This window comes from Triticum dicoccoides, chromosome 5A (assembly GCF_002162155.2).
Source record: "Triticum dicoccoides isolate Atlit2015 ecotype Zavitan chromosome 5A, WEW_v2.0, whole genome shotgun sequence".
In the NCBI taxonomy this organism is placed as follows: Eukaryota; Viridiplantae; Streptophyta; class Magnoliopsida; order Poales; family Poaceae; genus Triticum; species Triticum dicoccoides.
In genome coordinates, this window is record NC_041388.1 from 666469860 (window position 1) to 666484693 (window position 14834).

Genomic DNA, 14834 nt, shown 5'->3' on the forward strand with positions numbered 1-14834 from the left:
TTCACAAAAGACATGATTCTCTTCATTGATTGCTGCTGTAACAAAAGATTCCTTCACAAGAGTATACATATTTCACTTCTGTCCTCATTACACTGTCTGAGGGCCTGTTGGGGAAGGCACCAGCTCCCAACTCCACGGTCGAAGCGTGTGGAGCTGCCCTGAACACTCTACCTCCGTGGAGCTGAATCTATGGAATCCGTGGAGCTGAATCTATGGAATGGCTGCGTCTGTAGTCCACCACAGGAAAGATGAAAGGGGAGGGATGGATACACTATTTTTGTGTCACACCCATTTGTGCGCCAGGAACACAGTGATGGATTATTACTGATATATATTTACAGATGTAATCATATAAGGAAGTTTTAGTTGGTAATGATTTTACAACAGAATGTAAGGATTTCACTGCGAATCCACAACATATCAAGGGGTACACATAGAACATGGCATTTATACATGCATTGTTCGTTAACAGAATTCACTGAGAAGCAGAGGTTGGAAAATTCTTGTTCTCAAAGAAGACGAGGCTACGCCTTCAGCATCTGCAGGCAGGCTTCGATTATGGACATAGCCGAGGAGCGGTACCCAGAGCCGAAAAGGTTGTAGTGATTCAGGTAGTGGTATAGGAGATACAGGTCCCTCCTCTTCTCAAAGCCTGGCTGCTTTGGCATCACCTGAATAACAGTTCAGTATGTTACATTTAACTTTTCCATCAGGACAGTAAATTGAGAGGCCCACCCGGCACAAGACGTGATATAGTTAAATAGGAAGAGAGAAAGACAAGCAGTCAGGCAGTCAGCGAGCTGTGTTGGAAAATATGCAGATGAATTCAACAAGTACAGCTTGAGGTGAGGGGCTGCATTTTATGGGAGTGATACACAAATTCTACTATCTTGTTTTATTACGAAACATGTAGTGGAACAAAATGAGTATCAGATACCTCGAAATAGGAGCGGTAGAATTCCCCTCCGAATCCAGCACACCAGGACATCCCAAACTCTGCTTCATTGTGTCCATCTGCAGTTAAAGAACAATGGTGACGTTTCTTCAACGATTATCTACGGGTTCTAACAAAACTGTGCAAGAAAGTCAGTGATTCCAAACAAATTAATAACCACTTGGTTCGTGTGTATGTTGATCGACAATTTTCTTATAAAAAATGAATCAACATATTGCATACAATGATTGTGATTCTGGAATTAGGGCAAGAAATAGTGAATTTTACATACAGTAGCATGCTGGATCCAATATTACAGGATCTCCATTGGTATCAGCGCTTATATTTCCACTCCACAAATCTCCATGAAGCAGGCATGGTTCAATAACAGCACCGTCAAACAGTGGATGCATTTTCTCAATCAATTGCTGACCTGCACAAGAGGAACTTACATGAAAAACTTGAACTACTACGAACTTGCAATCAAGAGAAAAATGGCTAGCAGTCAGTTAATGATGTGTCCATCAGAAGGAATGGGAACATATAGGTCAAATTCCACATTTCTTCTCCTTTCTTATGTACCTTTTTCATATATGGCTGAATCTCCGAACCGCTGTGATATCAACTTCAACTGGTATCCCAGTCTATGCTTTGAGTAAAACTCAATCCAGTCAGCAGTCCAAGTGTTGATTTGTGGAGTGTTACATCAGGAACATTGGTGGGTTAAAAAGAACAATATTTCAAAGCAAACATGAGTTGCAAGCCACACCACTGGAGATGGACTTCATAATAAAGGGATAAGTTCAGTTTTAGAATACCGAGCGCTTAATTTTACCTTCCAATAGTATTTTCAACATAGAAACCATAGCCCTTGTCAGATTTTGCAGCTTTATGCATTTCAGCCAGCTTTCTTCCTAGAGCTGTCTGACAATAAGTTGTTTGTTAATGATGCATGATTTACATAAAAACTTGCAACAAAAGCTACAAGTTACCTTTTTCTTTGAACGAAAGGGGTTTCTGGACAAGGTTACCTGGTCACCCCTAGAACGACCAAATTGAATATACTCCATGATGATAAAAGAACCACCAGTTGGTAATGAACCAACCTGTAATAAAAAGGGACACAAAGTAAGAAATGAAGTGAAGAAGAACAGGCGGCTGTAGGCAAGGTGTCAGGTAGTGAAAATAAAGATAGTTCAGAACATCTCTGCTAAGATGCTAACTATTAGTTGCTAGATAAGAAGCAGCCAATGACCTTCAGATGAATATAACTGAAATAAGAGTATGTATACCAATCAGAATAAGTATCTAGCTCTGCAACTATGGTGTAGTGCAGTTTCAGTCATGAACAATAGTTATGATTATCTTGTACTCCTACTAGTTTATACATGTTCTTGAGTCTGAGTTTTCGCTGACCTTGTACGGCAAAGGGACATGGATTGACTTGGTGTCATACATCGCCTTCAAGCCCAGAGCCTCCCCTTTAAACATAGCTGGACCAATGCGCCTGGCATACAGCAATACGTTTCCATTCCATTGTTGCCACCAACATCACTACTTGCGCTACTCCACTTTATGATGAGTTAATTCTGAACATAAATTGGTTCTAGCACACCTGCTGGTCTTCACAAAAAAGGAGCCAGCATCGGTGTCGTAGCGTTGGGCGGCGTTGATGCAGCCGCGCCCAATGGAGCTGGTCCCTGTGATCTGGGTGGCCTTCCCCTCTGCGAGGATCCACTCCTTGAGTGGGTCGTCGCTCATCGCAGCCACTGCCCAATTGCACAAGACAGGATCAAAATGACACATAAAAACATATAGTAGTAGCATCCATAGCCACAGCTACAGCCATGGCAATGCCATGAATTGGGCCTGGAAATTGAAGCTGGTACCCACACAGACAGAGTCACAGCTATTGCAGGTCATGGCTGCCAGAGCACCTCAAACCCTATCTAAATTTAAACGGCCAGCATTTCATATTGGGGTTGGCCATGGCCTGCCCTCGCCTCGCTGCTGAAGACCATCGACACAGCCAGGAGCACGGCGGAAGTAAGCTTCAGCGCAGGTCGTACGGCGGCGAGGTGAAAATAAGAAGTTGGATTGAGTTTTGAGAGAAGTAGAGGAGCACGTACCGATGGATAGCCTGGAGGCTGCTCTGCGGGGGCAGGCGGAGCGGCGAGGAGGGAGGCGGCGACGGAGGACCGAGGAGGCGGAGGTGGAGGGCAGCGCCACGTTTGCTGCCATCGCACTCGCCTTCTTCTCCGAGCACGGACGGACGCCCGGCGCCAGCGAAATTCTATTGTCTGCAACCGTCACCATCGCCGTGGCTAGGAGTGACGGGTGCTGCCGAGGGCCCGGTGTGCCTAGTGAGCACGGATGGGTCACACTGTCCCAAATTGTTCTGGGCCTTTCTCAGATACAAGGCCCATTTGCCGGGAAGGAAGAACATGTCAAACTCGTAACTTGTTAACTGTTTATTGTTGCTTTGTCTGTTTAACTGCACGGAATTCTGCCCCTAAAAGGTATACTCGCTAATAAACATGTTGGGGCAATTGGAGGGTGCCCAATTTGCCACAAGAGCTCTGAAGATATTCGCCATCTATTCTTCATGTGTATTCACTCAAGAGGTATGTGGAGCCGACTTGAATTGACAGATTTCATCAACACCGCAACAAATATTGATAGATCTGGGTCAGTTATTATGGAGTATATCTTGTCTATTGATCAAACACCACTACCTCTAATGCCGACATTGGAGATTAAACATGTCGTAATGGTGGGATGTTGGTACCTCTGGTGGACACGCCGCCTGATAACACATAATGAGAGTTGCCCGCCGATGGTAAGATGGACTTTGTCGGTCTTGGCAATTACAAGCAACTATCAACGAGCCATGGCGAGGATAGTTGTGACAGAAGAGGAAAGATGGTTGAAGCCAGACCCAAAGTTCATCAAACTTAATGTGGACGCGACCTTTTTTGCGGAGCAAGGAGTTAGAGCTACGGCATCAATTATTAGAGATGAACGAGGTATTTTCCTTGCAGCTCAATGTAAGTTTATCCCATATGCAGCGGACGCAATGACATCAGAGGCAATGGCAATGAGGGACAGACTGAATTTGGCAAATAGCCTAGGTTTCAGCGAGTTGAAGCGGAATATGACTCTCTAACGGTGATCAACTACTGCTCTGGTCAGAATACTTGGTGGGACGCGTCGGCAGCGATATTCGCGGAATGTGTGGACATCTCTATCTTGATTGGGAAGGTCAACTTTAAGCATTGTTTTCGATCAGCAAATCAAGCGGCGCATGTGCTAGCTAATTTTAGTTATTGTAATAAACTTTCTTCTAGTTGGACTGACGAGCCTCCAGATTTTCTGGTGAGCAAGCTCATAGACGATGTATCTTTATGCATTAATCAATAAAGCTACCCATGATGGTCTTCCCTCAAAATCCATGTTCATTAGAGCATGAGTCTTTTCTATTTGTCTATCCATGCAACCATGTTCCTCAATTTTTTTCTATATGTTTGGTTACATGCATGTGATTGTTGAAGAAGAAGAGAGAAATAAAATAAATAATAAAGAAAAAATGCTTAGTGATGGGTCAAATTCTATGTGGTAAACGCAGGACCACTTACCGGACACTTCTCATACTCATCTCATACATGAGGGTAATACGAAGGGGTCTCGGACAACACGGACATTAAGGAGGCTTTGAGGGGTCTGATTGGGTCAATTATTTTCCTCTCTCTCCTGTCCACTTAGTGATCCTGTATCCGCCCAGTCAATTTTGAGAATCCGGTTGTAGATGATCTTAGTCCATGAAAATTGGATCGTTCAATAGCCATACTCTTCTCCTTCAAATTTCATTTCGCTGAAGAGTGTTGAAACTTCACTTGGCACATTCAACTAGATACATAGCCACCCAAAATAGAAGAAATATTTGTTTACAACAAATAATCCATGAATCTTTCTTTTATCACTATTGCAGCACTTGAGCCAAACCTGCAGACAAAGATCACCTAATTCCACATGCCTCGTTGTCTGGATCACCCTCTAGTTTTTATCATCTCCGGCATTCATCTTCTTTTCTTTTCTTGAATACGCACAAGTGTGTGTATCATATATTAAAGAGGATAGGGAAGACTTCCTCCACGATTTTGTTACAAATTAATTACAGGTGGCCAGGTGCCAACCTCCACCCCAATAACAAATCTTGGCTGACTACTCGCTATTCGCCCACGGTGCCAATTTTGTGAAGAACCCCTCGATTACCCCTTATAGTAGGCCTGCCTGCTTCCATCTCCTCTTCTTACTCCACCGCAGCGCCACGAGTTAATATTTTGTCAAGAATAAACTAACTTTGTAGTTATAATCAAAATGCAAGCAACTTAAACACAGATAGTCAATGTCCTCTTTAACTTTCTCCGCTATCTTTCCTTTTTTGAACTATGCATCAACATGCTTAATTTCTATTGTTTAACTGTTTTTTTTTGCAAATTAACCTGTGGTTGGATGGTTAGAGGGATTGTGGTATCCCCAACCCACCAGCCAAGAAAAGCTGGATCTACCTTACAACTTACAAGAACCATTTGTCCATGAAAGAACATTTTAACATTTCCAGATATCCCATAGCAGATGGAAAAATAGAACATTTTATGTAAGATGGAATAAATAAATAAATACAAACAAAACTGTACAATCTGTCATTGCACTCACAAGTGCCACAAGCCCGCAATTGTACTCACAATAATTTCCACAAGCAGGACCGAGAACAACAATTGTTACTCACAATAATTTTCACAAGCAGGACCGAGAACAAAAAAAGCTGGATTTACCTTACAAGAACTATTTGTCCATGGAAGAACAAAAGAAAATGAATTCAGCTCCGCATGAATGCAGGTTCAGGCTCAAGTTTACATGGATGGGTGTTTACAACAGGAGGCCACAAATCCTCATCAGACAGAAAAGATAAGATGCTACAAATATCCCTCAAGCAGCAAAGTTCTATTCACCTCCTTGTGCTCCACATTCTTCAGTGGAAACGACTGGCTGCCACCAAACGCCAGGTCGCTCAGCCCTGGGCTCACCATCCAGACAGGAGAGAGCTCCACAACAACCTTCTGCACCAGCTTGTCCTCCTGAAAATTCTTCAGCAGCGACACTAGGCCAGCCCCGTCATCTATGAAATCCACCAGGACACTACATAACCCTCGATCTGCGAGAAGTTGAAGGACGGACTCCAGGTTCATCTGATCGAGGACAGAAACGCTGACTCCCGATGGCTCCACAGTGACGGGACTATCGGCCAGGACTATGGCGCTAGATGCAGACTCCTCGTCGAGAAACGGGATGTGTAATTTGGAACCTTCTTCCTGCGCTATGATGATGTAAAGAGGCTGCTTTGCGCCAGCCTCGCGTGATATTGGTAAGGTAGTCGCCTTGGCCATGTCGCTTGAAATTATAACTCCGTCGTATTCTTTCGCTAATTGCGAGTAGTATCCTCCTGGTTGATCAGCTCCGCTCCCAATTTGATTTATGACAATTCCGTTCATCGAGAGTGTGGTTCTGCTTCAGTGAGAACAGATAAACATCAGCAGCAGCGTCACACACTATATTCAGACGAAAAGGACTAAAGAAAATGGCATGCAACGGTACAAAATACAAATATCACTACACCAAAGTAGCTGAAGCAATGAGTGTACTACGTTTTCCTAACCACAGATTTAAAACACAAAGTTTGAACATACTGTGCAACTTATATTTAAAAATGAACCTATTCCTATATTTAAAAAGTGGCAAAAATGTGTGTGCTGATATTACCAGTCTAGAATTCTAGCAAGATACCTGTAGTTCACTATTTACCTCAAAGTTGCAAAGGCCTTCCCAGTAAGCATGCGATGAATGTAAGCCTCATTTAATCTGAGACATAATGCTTCCTCCACGCCAACCCTTACATCTATCCCGGCGTTTCTGAGTTTTTCAATCCCTTTGGATGCTACCATAGGATTTGGGTCAGTCATCCCCACCACAACCTCCTTAACTTTGGCTTTGATGAGTGCTTCAGTGCAGGGAGGGGTTCTCCCGTAGTGGTTGCAGGGCTCCAAACTGACATAAGCCGTTGCATTCTCTGCTAAATCCCCTGCATCTCTCAAAGCAAATACCTGCACACGAAGCCACATATTAGCAACTGTTATACTAAGGCTATGAGCTTATGATATTATCAACAGTACTATTATACTTTAGTGGCCTAAGTTCTTAAGCAAGCAGAAAACATATGCGCTCTTACCTGTAGCTAATAGCCTAATACTACAATGTTAACTGTTATTTCTTCGTAAAAGCATAAGCTGAGATCATATTTGTTGTGTATGAGAATGAAAACCACCGCATACTGTTGACATACTGGCTACAAGTGATAGTATTTCCTAAACATTTGTTTGGTGTTAGAAGTATGACCTGCCAGACAGCTAGAAATGAACAATTTATGGCATAATGCAGCCAGTATTGGAACAGTACTGATTAATGTAGCCCTGCTTTTTACTAAGTGCAGTAAATATGTTAGTGAAATTAGGGATGATATGAGGTGCCCCTGTAAGCTGCCTCGAGGGTTGGTGCGGCCGGCTTGGGCGAGGTCTTGCCGCCGCGCGGAGCTGCTCAGGCAGTGGCGGGCGGAGACGGGGAGGCGGCGCCGCGCGGTCCGGGCGGAGGCGAGGGGGGCGGCGCGTCCCGGAGAATGAGGACACGGTGCGTCGAAGAGGAGGCCCCAGAGGGGGTGCGGCGCAGATACGAGGTCGACGGGGGCGGTGCAGCTTGGTGGAAAGCGGCGAGCTGGACGGAAGGGCGGCGCGGGGTTCGCAGAGGAAGCAGACTCTGTTCCTCAACCGACCACACGAGCTTGCTCCAATCTCCATTGATTCGATGGTTCGACCAGTCGATCCGTGCAACATATTAGGGGGAAAAATGACCTAGGCCTAGTTTTTTTTCTTCAGGAATTTTTTTTGTACTACTCTCCCTGTCTCAAAATATAAGACTTAGAAAAAAACTTATATTTTGAGACAGTGGGAGTATTACTTACGTGGCAATGCTACCACCAAAATTACAGTGTCCACCGATCTCATCCGATCTCCAAGCTATTATACTGAAGAGTGAAAGGTCATGATTTGTGAGAGAGAACGAGAGTTCACCCATCCGTCGGAGTTTGGAATCGTCCGGCGAGCTGCCTACTACTCATGCTGCTTTCTCGAGCTCCCATTAGACTCCTACTGTCGCCAGTGGCGGATACAGAAATGCGTATAATCTGATGTTGGGAAGGACCGGTTGCAGGCAACAGTAAAAAAATGTCACTGTTCATATGCATAATACAAAGGAAATTAGGATGTTGGGGAGGGCCACCCCCCTGCCTCCGCCACTGATTGTCGCAAAGATGCCAATAAAAACATAGGACATGGCCTATATAAGATATTTGAAAACATAGGAGGACATGGACATGCAAGCTCCCATCAGACTTCCTCGAGTTCATCCGTCGGAGTTTAAGACTGGACACGCTAATAGAGGCCGTAGCCCTGAAAAGCCAGTCTAAGCAAGATGCCAATGCCATTATTTGACAACAGCCGTTAGCAACACCTTATTTTGATAGAAGAAAGAAAACATAGGACATGGACTATATGAGCTTGAGCTCACAAGAACTCGGATGGATAGTTTAATCCAAAAAACTAGTAAACAGATTTAAAATCATTGTTGTTTTTTATGTGTGTGCAAATATAATGTTTTGGAGGCAATTTGGAGCATCGATTTTGTATTTTGTCCACACCTCCACAAAGTGTGATTCTATTGCGGAATTTTGCACGGGTGTTGAAAAACTTGAATGTTTATTGAAAAAAAATCAGAAATCTTTGAATATTTTCACTCTTCATTCCAAATTTACTATTCATCCGAGTTCCAGTGACTGTGTGCTCAAGCTCACAATAGCACTTTCAGAAAAATATAAAATGTCTATTCAAAAAGTAGACATGAAAACATATATTTAAAAAATGTTAAACGCGTATAAAAATATGTTCATGATGTATAAGAAAACCATGTATATGAAAAAGCAGACATTTGTTGAGACAAAAAGAAATAAAAAGTAAAACTGAAAGTCCAAAAGAATCAAAGAAAACCAAAAAGGGAACCCAAGAAAACTGAAAAATGGAAAAGAAAAAAAAGAAAAACCAAAGAAAAACCATATAAAGTGCCGAAAACAGTGAAAACCGATAAACAAAGCCACAGAGAAAAGAACTCGGACGATAGCTATAGTACATGCCGGCCCAGTAGCGCTGCGCCAGATGCGAGACCGAATTCTTATCTCGCAATGGGTGAGAAATAGCCCTAGAAAGAGATCACTAATTACGGAGTACTCCTCACAAAGATCACTTCCACCTTTCAGGTTGTGACAGGTGGCATGCTGCATGAACATCACTTGTCGCAACTTGTAAGTTTTCCCTTTTTCGTAGATTTGTTTATTCAAAACGTTTTATCTTTTAAACCGTGCGTTCAAATCTCAAATAGTTTTCACCATTGGATTCCTCGCGTCGAGATCTTTAAAACTAGATCCCATGTCGATAGGTTTGACCAAACTTATTTTTTCACAAAAACCGGACGAAAAAACCGAACCGGGAGCATGGTTTTTTTGCCTTCCCAAAAGAGGCACGGCAGTGCCTCTCACGAAAAAAACACATTTTTTTCCATTTCCGAGAGGCACGGCTGTGCCTCTCACGAAAGCATAACCATGCCTCTCGCGGAAGCAAAACCGTGCCTCTCACGAAAGGAAAAAGAACAGAAAACCAATTTTTTTCCGTTTTCGAGAGGCACGGTCGTGCCTATCGCGAAAGCAAAACCGTGCCTCTAATGAAAGAAAAAAAACAAAAAACATTTTTTTCCATTTCCGAGAGACACGGCCATGCCTCTCGCGGAAGCAAAACTATGCCTCTCGCGGAAGGAAAAAAGAACAGAAAACCGTTTTTTTTCGTTTCCGAGAGGCACGGTCGTGTCTCTCGCGAAAGCAAAACCGTGCCTCTAATGAAAGAAAAAAAAGAAAACAATTTTTTTCATTTCCAAGTGGCACGATCATGCCTCTCACGAAAGCAAAACCGTGCCTCTGGCTGAAGAAAGAAAACAGAAAACATGTTTTTTTTATTTTCGAGAGGCATGGCTTATGCCTCTCTCAAAAGCAAAATTGTGCCTCTCACGGAAGCAAAAAAAACACTTCTTTTTGTGCAAAAAAATTTTTTGGCCCAAAAGTTAAGGAAGACCGATGGAAAATCAAAACGTCGAAAAAATTAAAAAACGTTTAAAAAGCCGAAAACGCTTGTTGGAAAATAAAAGAAACAAAATCGAAGGAAGCGCCCAGAACGCGACATGTGGCGGGCGGCTCAGAGCGCGCCAAATGACACTGATTGTTGTGAGGCTCCTTGCTCGCCAACTAGTTGCTCCAGAGAGAGAGAGGCGAAGGCCTCTTGGGCCCTGGCCCGAAAAAACAGTGTAAGCAGAACTTGTTTCGACCCTAAAAGAAAAGCAGGACTTGTTCCTTTTAACAGACTCTGAGCAGCTTGAGGCGCTGCTGGCCATGGTGCTTGGCGGCGTTGGGGCGGAGCCGCGTTCGTGCGGTGCTAGCGCGGTTGCTGGGAGTCAGTCCGCGCAGATCTGGGGGCTGCTGCGTTCCTGGCGGCGCTGTGGCCATGGGCGGCCGGAGGAGAGGGCATGCACGGTCACCAGAGCGGCCGGAGGAGAGGGCAGGTGCAGTGGCCAGGGCGGCCTGCCGGAGGAGGCTGTGGCCCCGACGGGGCGGCGTGGAGGGGCGCGTGTGCGCCGGCGCGAGGTGGGCGCGTGGGTAGCAGGGCCAGGTCCGATCTGGGCTTTGGCGGCCCTGTTTGCTTGGCGCAGGGGGGATGCTTCCCCGGTGCGGATCTCCCGGGTGACGTGCCGGCGACCTTCGGGGCGCGGCGCGTGGTGCCAGGCAAGGATCTGGCTATTCTTCAGCCGGTCTGCTGCTTGTGCAGGTGGAGGCTCGGTTGGTGACTGATCTTCAAGCTGGATGTGTGGGGATTCCCGACGGGATGGTGGTCTGCATTGGTGCAGGTTTCGAACCTTGCTTTGAGTCTTGCACCATCGGTGGTGCTCCTCCTGGCCAGTGATCTACATGTGAGAGGTGCTGGCTCTGGTCTGGTGGTGGTGAGTCGGGGACGCCTTCCCTGGCGTACGTGCTCGTGTCCCCGGACGAAAGTCATGCCCGACATTGGTCGGGGCTGATGGCGAACGATGCTTTTTGGGTGTGGTTTTCCTTGTTGGAGGCGCCATTGAGGGGATCCGACACCTTTCTTGATTAGTTCTTGTCTTCCGGTGAAAACCGTGTGTGATGGTGGCGTCTGTGGCGTCATTACTCTGTTGGGAGCATTGCGTTGGAGTCAAGTCTTGTGAGAGAGCACCAGGGTTAGTGGTGGGGTGGTTGATCAGGAGCAGGCAGCGTTGTGGTGAGCGGGGAGTCTTTGGTGGTGCATCCATTTGGGATTGGTCACTCGCTGATGGTGGTGAGCAGCATGAGCACCCTCCACATGCTAGGAGCGCAAGACAAGTTATGTCTGTAATGCTCGTGGGATCGGGGCGGCATATGTTTCGCTCTATCGGACATATCGTTCCTATCCGGTGCCGTCGAGGTTTGTGGATATGCTTGTGGCAGCCCGGACTAGTACGACGGTTCTCGGTGTGTACTCTGGTAGCAGCATAGGCGTTCGAGTGCCCGGCCAGGCGTGTAGTCGGGTGTTGGCCTTCTGGCGTTTTGTGGGTTTGGTGGTGCTTTAGGCCTAGTTTAACTAGGCGCTGTTTAGGTTTTCGCTCGGTTTTCCTTAATAAACCGTGCAACCTCTTTTTTCATTTTTTTCTTTTTTGGCACTCGTCTTTATACGATGCATTCCTCCTTTGGGGGTTTTATTTGTAATACTCCTTTCTAATCAATGAATTTGGCAGCTCTCCTGCCAACATTCCAAAAAAAAGACTTCCGATTCCGCTCCACTGCTGCATTGCACCGACCAGCAGCAGCCCACTAGTCTTGTTTCCAATCTCCCTATCAACTTTTTCCCCTGACAGATTGTGATGCAGGGCACGGTAGATGTTTCATCGAATACAATCCCTGTGCCCGGGTCAAAAGGCAGGCTCACAAAAGATGCAGGCCGGCGGAAGCACACTTGAATGGAGAGCAACCATGTTCTCGATCGATCTCCCTCCTTTTCCTTTCTCTCGCTAGATTTTTCCTTTTATCTGTCACACCTGCTGTCTCATGTATGTGAGCAGCTCGGCTCAATTAACTAGTAGAACTAGCCACATGCTTTGAGAGTTTGAGTACGTTTAATCTAGAAGAGGCCCCAGGAGTAGTGCGATGGCAAGTTGAGGTATATATGCCGAAGTGAAGCGACGAGAGAGAGAGAGACGCAACGGATCGACACATACATGCGGATGAAATGAAATGAAATGAATGGGACAGCAAGCAAGCAAACAAAGTGGCGTCCGGTTCCAGCACACACCGCGTTTCTTCCAAGGCATGTAGATGTAGTAGTACTGTATTAGTTTGTAGCGACAGTAGGACCCTTCTCCTCTGATCCACAAATCAAATTGGTTATGTATAATCAGGCCCGTATCGTACGTGATCCAAATCTCCCGCCACCTCGCCCGCTGGCGCTTCCCTCGTCTTGCTCCCTGTTCCGCCCGCTGCAGGTAGCGCGGGACGGACGCAAGCGTCGTGGATCAGGAGACGCTAGCTTTGCCGTTGGTTTCCCGGTCGTAGCTTCGTTTCTGGGCCTTGCTTGCGTGGACCTGTAGTTGTCTTGCGGATGCAAGCCTACGGCTACGGTACGTCCCTCTCATGGAGGTGGACATCACCGCAAGGAAACGCAAGCGGGCGCAGCCAGTGCGCGCTGAGTTTTAGTTTTTGGAGACTCGATCGTCCGGAACACGTACGCTAGCCTGCATGCGTCTCACCGTCGTTTCGGCAACCATGCAAGGCACGCCGTGCGCTGATGGAAACACCGTTTTTTCTTCTTTCATTTCATTTCATCTGGTTCGTGCTAATTATTACTGCTGGTGGCATTCAGTCGGCTTACCAGACAGTGACACTGACCACCGAACAGCTGGTGCTCTGATACTGCTAGTTTTTAGTCGATTGAAATCCAGTTACTTGGATCTATATGCGTGTCTCTCTCTCTGCACTCTGCACACGCCACTAGAGTGCAACGTGCCCGCAACAAAAGAATTGTGTGACACTAGTGCTGCTGCAGCTTCCTGCGCGCTCGGTTTCACTCCACCCGGCTCTTCTTAAGCCCGAGCACTAGTTCCTTTTCTTCCCTTAGCTCTTCCTCGCTAGCCAAGTACCCGGCCAGCACACTGACTGTGCTCGAGAATCAAGGCATGAAAGCGACGACACCTCGCGGCGGCGGCGTGGAGACTGCCAAGCCCAAGAAGAGGAAGAAGGCCGGCGCGGGTGGGTTCATCTTTGGCTGCGGCGGCTCCAAGTCGGTGGCCGTCGTCGCAGACAATCTCTCCACGATGGCACTGGCCAAGTCGTCGTCGTCGTCGAGCGCCGCAGCAATGGCGAAGCCAGCCCCGGCAGCGAAACCGACGGCGCTGGCCTGCCAGGACGCCGAGGGCGCGCCGAGCGTGGACGCGCTCCTGGGCCAGCTCCGCGAGCTGGAGCGCGGCGTGCGCGCGCTGGGCGTCCGCGCCCGGGAGGAGGACGGCGTGGCGCAGGCGTGCCGGTGCAGCGCGGGGCCGCCGCGGCACCGGCGGGACGCGTGGGGAGGCGGGCGCGGGCGGCTGGAGGAGGAGAGCGTGGCGGTGGTGACGGAGACGGAGGACCCGCTGGGCGAGTTCCGGCGGTCCATGGCGGAGATGGTGGTGGAGAACGGGATCACGGGTGGCGCGGAGCTGCGGGAGCTGCTGCAGCGGTTCCTGTCGCTCAACTCGGCGCGCCACCACCACCTCATCCTCCGCGCCTTCGCCGACGTATGGGAGGAGCTCTTCGCCGGCGACCCCACGCAGATGCTGAAGCAGAAGCAGAAGCGTCCTGCTGTCTCCCCTGCCGGCCACAGCGCCCGGGCGAGCAGCTAGCTGCACGTACGCACGCACTGACACGTTAACTACAGTCCGTAAACTCCCCCATGCACGCACCCGCCCTCGGGAGTTGTTGCCGTCCGATCCGATGAAAACATGCAACTCGGCCTCATGTGATGACCTGAGTCTGAATCAGTTCTCTCCTCCGTTAATCCTGTAAAGATCTCATCGTACGTACGTACATTTCCCGTGAATGTTGCGTGCCATTGTTGCTCTGTTTGCTACTCCCTCCGTTCGAAATTACTTGTCTCGGAAATAGATGTATTTAGAACTAAAATACATCTAGATACATTCATTTCTACGACAAGTAATTCCGAACGGAGGGAGTACTTCTCACGCGTTGCGTGCGTTGCCTCTGGTGGTCGACCAAACACGAATCGACAGGCGGAAGCAGCGGGAGATGGGCGGCTGATCGCCATGGATCCACGACCATCATGAGGCCGAGTTGCTGGATGCTTGGTGGGAGAGGGCGTGGTCTGCTCGTCGCCTCGTCGGGCGGCAGCAAAGGGCACGAGCCCACCAAACATTCTGGTTCGGTCGCGGGGTCGATGGTGAGATATCGAGTACTTAAACGGGATCGAATTGATTGACTGACTGACTGATTGATTGATGTGACCTGCGTCGGTGCGAGATCGATCGTGCGCGCCAAGCCTCACCCCGTGACTGAAAATGCCGGCCCGGTTGCTTGGGCAGGCATCGGATCGCGGCATGTTTGCCGGCGATCGCAAGGAACATATATCCCGTCGATCGCCCCTCTGACGCCCGTGCT

General features: G+C 47.6%; 3 protein-coding genes across 4 annotated transcripts; 1 reads left to right on the top strand and 2 right to left on the bottom strand.

Moving 5' to 3' along the window:
- Window positions 1–341: 341 nt before the first annotated feature.
- LOC119298355 (protein-ribulosamine 3-kinase, chloroplastic-like) lies at window positions 342–3243 on the bottom strand. The gene is made up of 9 exons (XM_037575790.1): window positions 3064–3243; window positions 2550–2703; window positions 2351–2441; window positions 1966–2040; window positions 1770–1858; window positions 1517–1635; window positions 1227–1367; window positions 938–1014; window positions 342–671 (listed from the first exon to the last, which is right to left on the bottom strand). The coding sequence occupies exons 1-9, from the start codon at window positions 3173–3175 to the stop codon at window positions 525–527; spliced, it is 1005 nt and encodes a 334-aa protein (XP_037431687.1). The 5' UTR covers window positions 3176–3243; the 3' UTR covers window positions 342–524.
- Window positions 3244–5705: 2462 nt separating this feature from the next.
- Window positions 5706–7881, bottom strand: LOC119303939 (riboflavin biosynthesis protein PYRD, chloroplastic-like). 2 transcript variants are annotated; one of them, XM_037581099.1, is made up of 2 exons: window positions 6797–7881; window positions 5706–6499 (listed from the first exon to the last, which is right to left on the bottom strand). In XM_037581099.1, the coding sequence occupies exons 1-2, from the start codon at window positions 7111–7113 to the stop codon at window positions 5911–5913; spliced, it is 906 nt and encodes a 301-aa protein (XP_037436996.1). In that variant the 5' UTR covers window positions 7114–7881; the 3' UTR covers window positions 5706–5910. The 2 variants fall into 2 exon arrangements, with proteins under 2 accessions (XP_037436996.1, XP_037436995.1); XM_037581098.1 differs by having other exon boundaries at window positions 5706–6502.
- Window positions 7882–13270: 5389 nt separating this feature from the next.
- On the top strand, window positions 13271–14259 carry LOC119298356. Its single transcript, XM_037575791.1, has one exon. The coding sequence runs from the start codon at window positions 13364–13366 to the stop codon at window positions 14060–14062; it is 699 nt and encodes a 232-aa protein (XP_037431688.1). The 5' UTR covers window positions 13271–13363; the 3' UTR covers window positions 14063–14259.
- Window positions 14260–14834: the final 575 nt, after the last annotated feature.

Excerpts from the sequence above, each read along its gene's own strand:
- LOC119298355 (XM_037575790.1), bottom strand. The coding sequence starts at position 3,175 with ATGGCAGCAAACGTGGCGCTGCCCTCCACCTCCGCCTCCTCGGTCCTC. Across the intron at positions 2,041-2,350 it reads ATGTCCCTTTGCCGTACAAG|GTTGGTTCATTACCAACTGG; the intron begins GTCAGCGAAAAC and ends TTTTTATTACAG. Across the intron at positions 1,636-1,769 it reads GTTGAAAATACTATTGGAAG|CACTCCACAAATCAACACTT; the intron begins GTAAAATTAAGC and ends TTCCTGATGTAA.
- LOC119303939 (XM_037581098.1), bottom strand. The coding sequence starts at position 7,113 with ATGTGGCTTCGTGTGCAGGTATTTGCTTTGAGAGATGCAGGGGATTTA. Across the intron at positions 6,503-6,796 it reads AAGGCCTTTGCAACTTTGAG|CAGAACCACACTCTCGATGA; the intron begins GTAAATAGTGAA and ends TTCTCACTGAAG.
- LOC119298356 (XM_037575791.1), top strand. The coding sequence starts at position 13,364 with ATGAAAGCGACGACACCTCGCGGCGGCGGCGTGGAGACTGCCAAGCCC.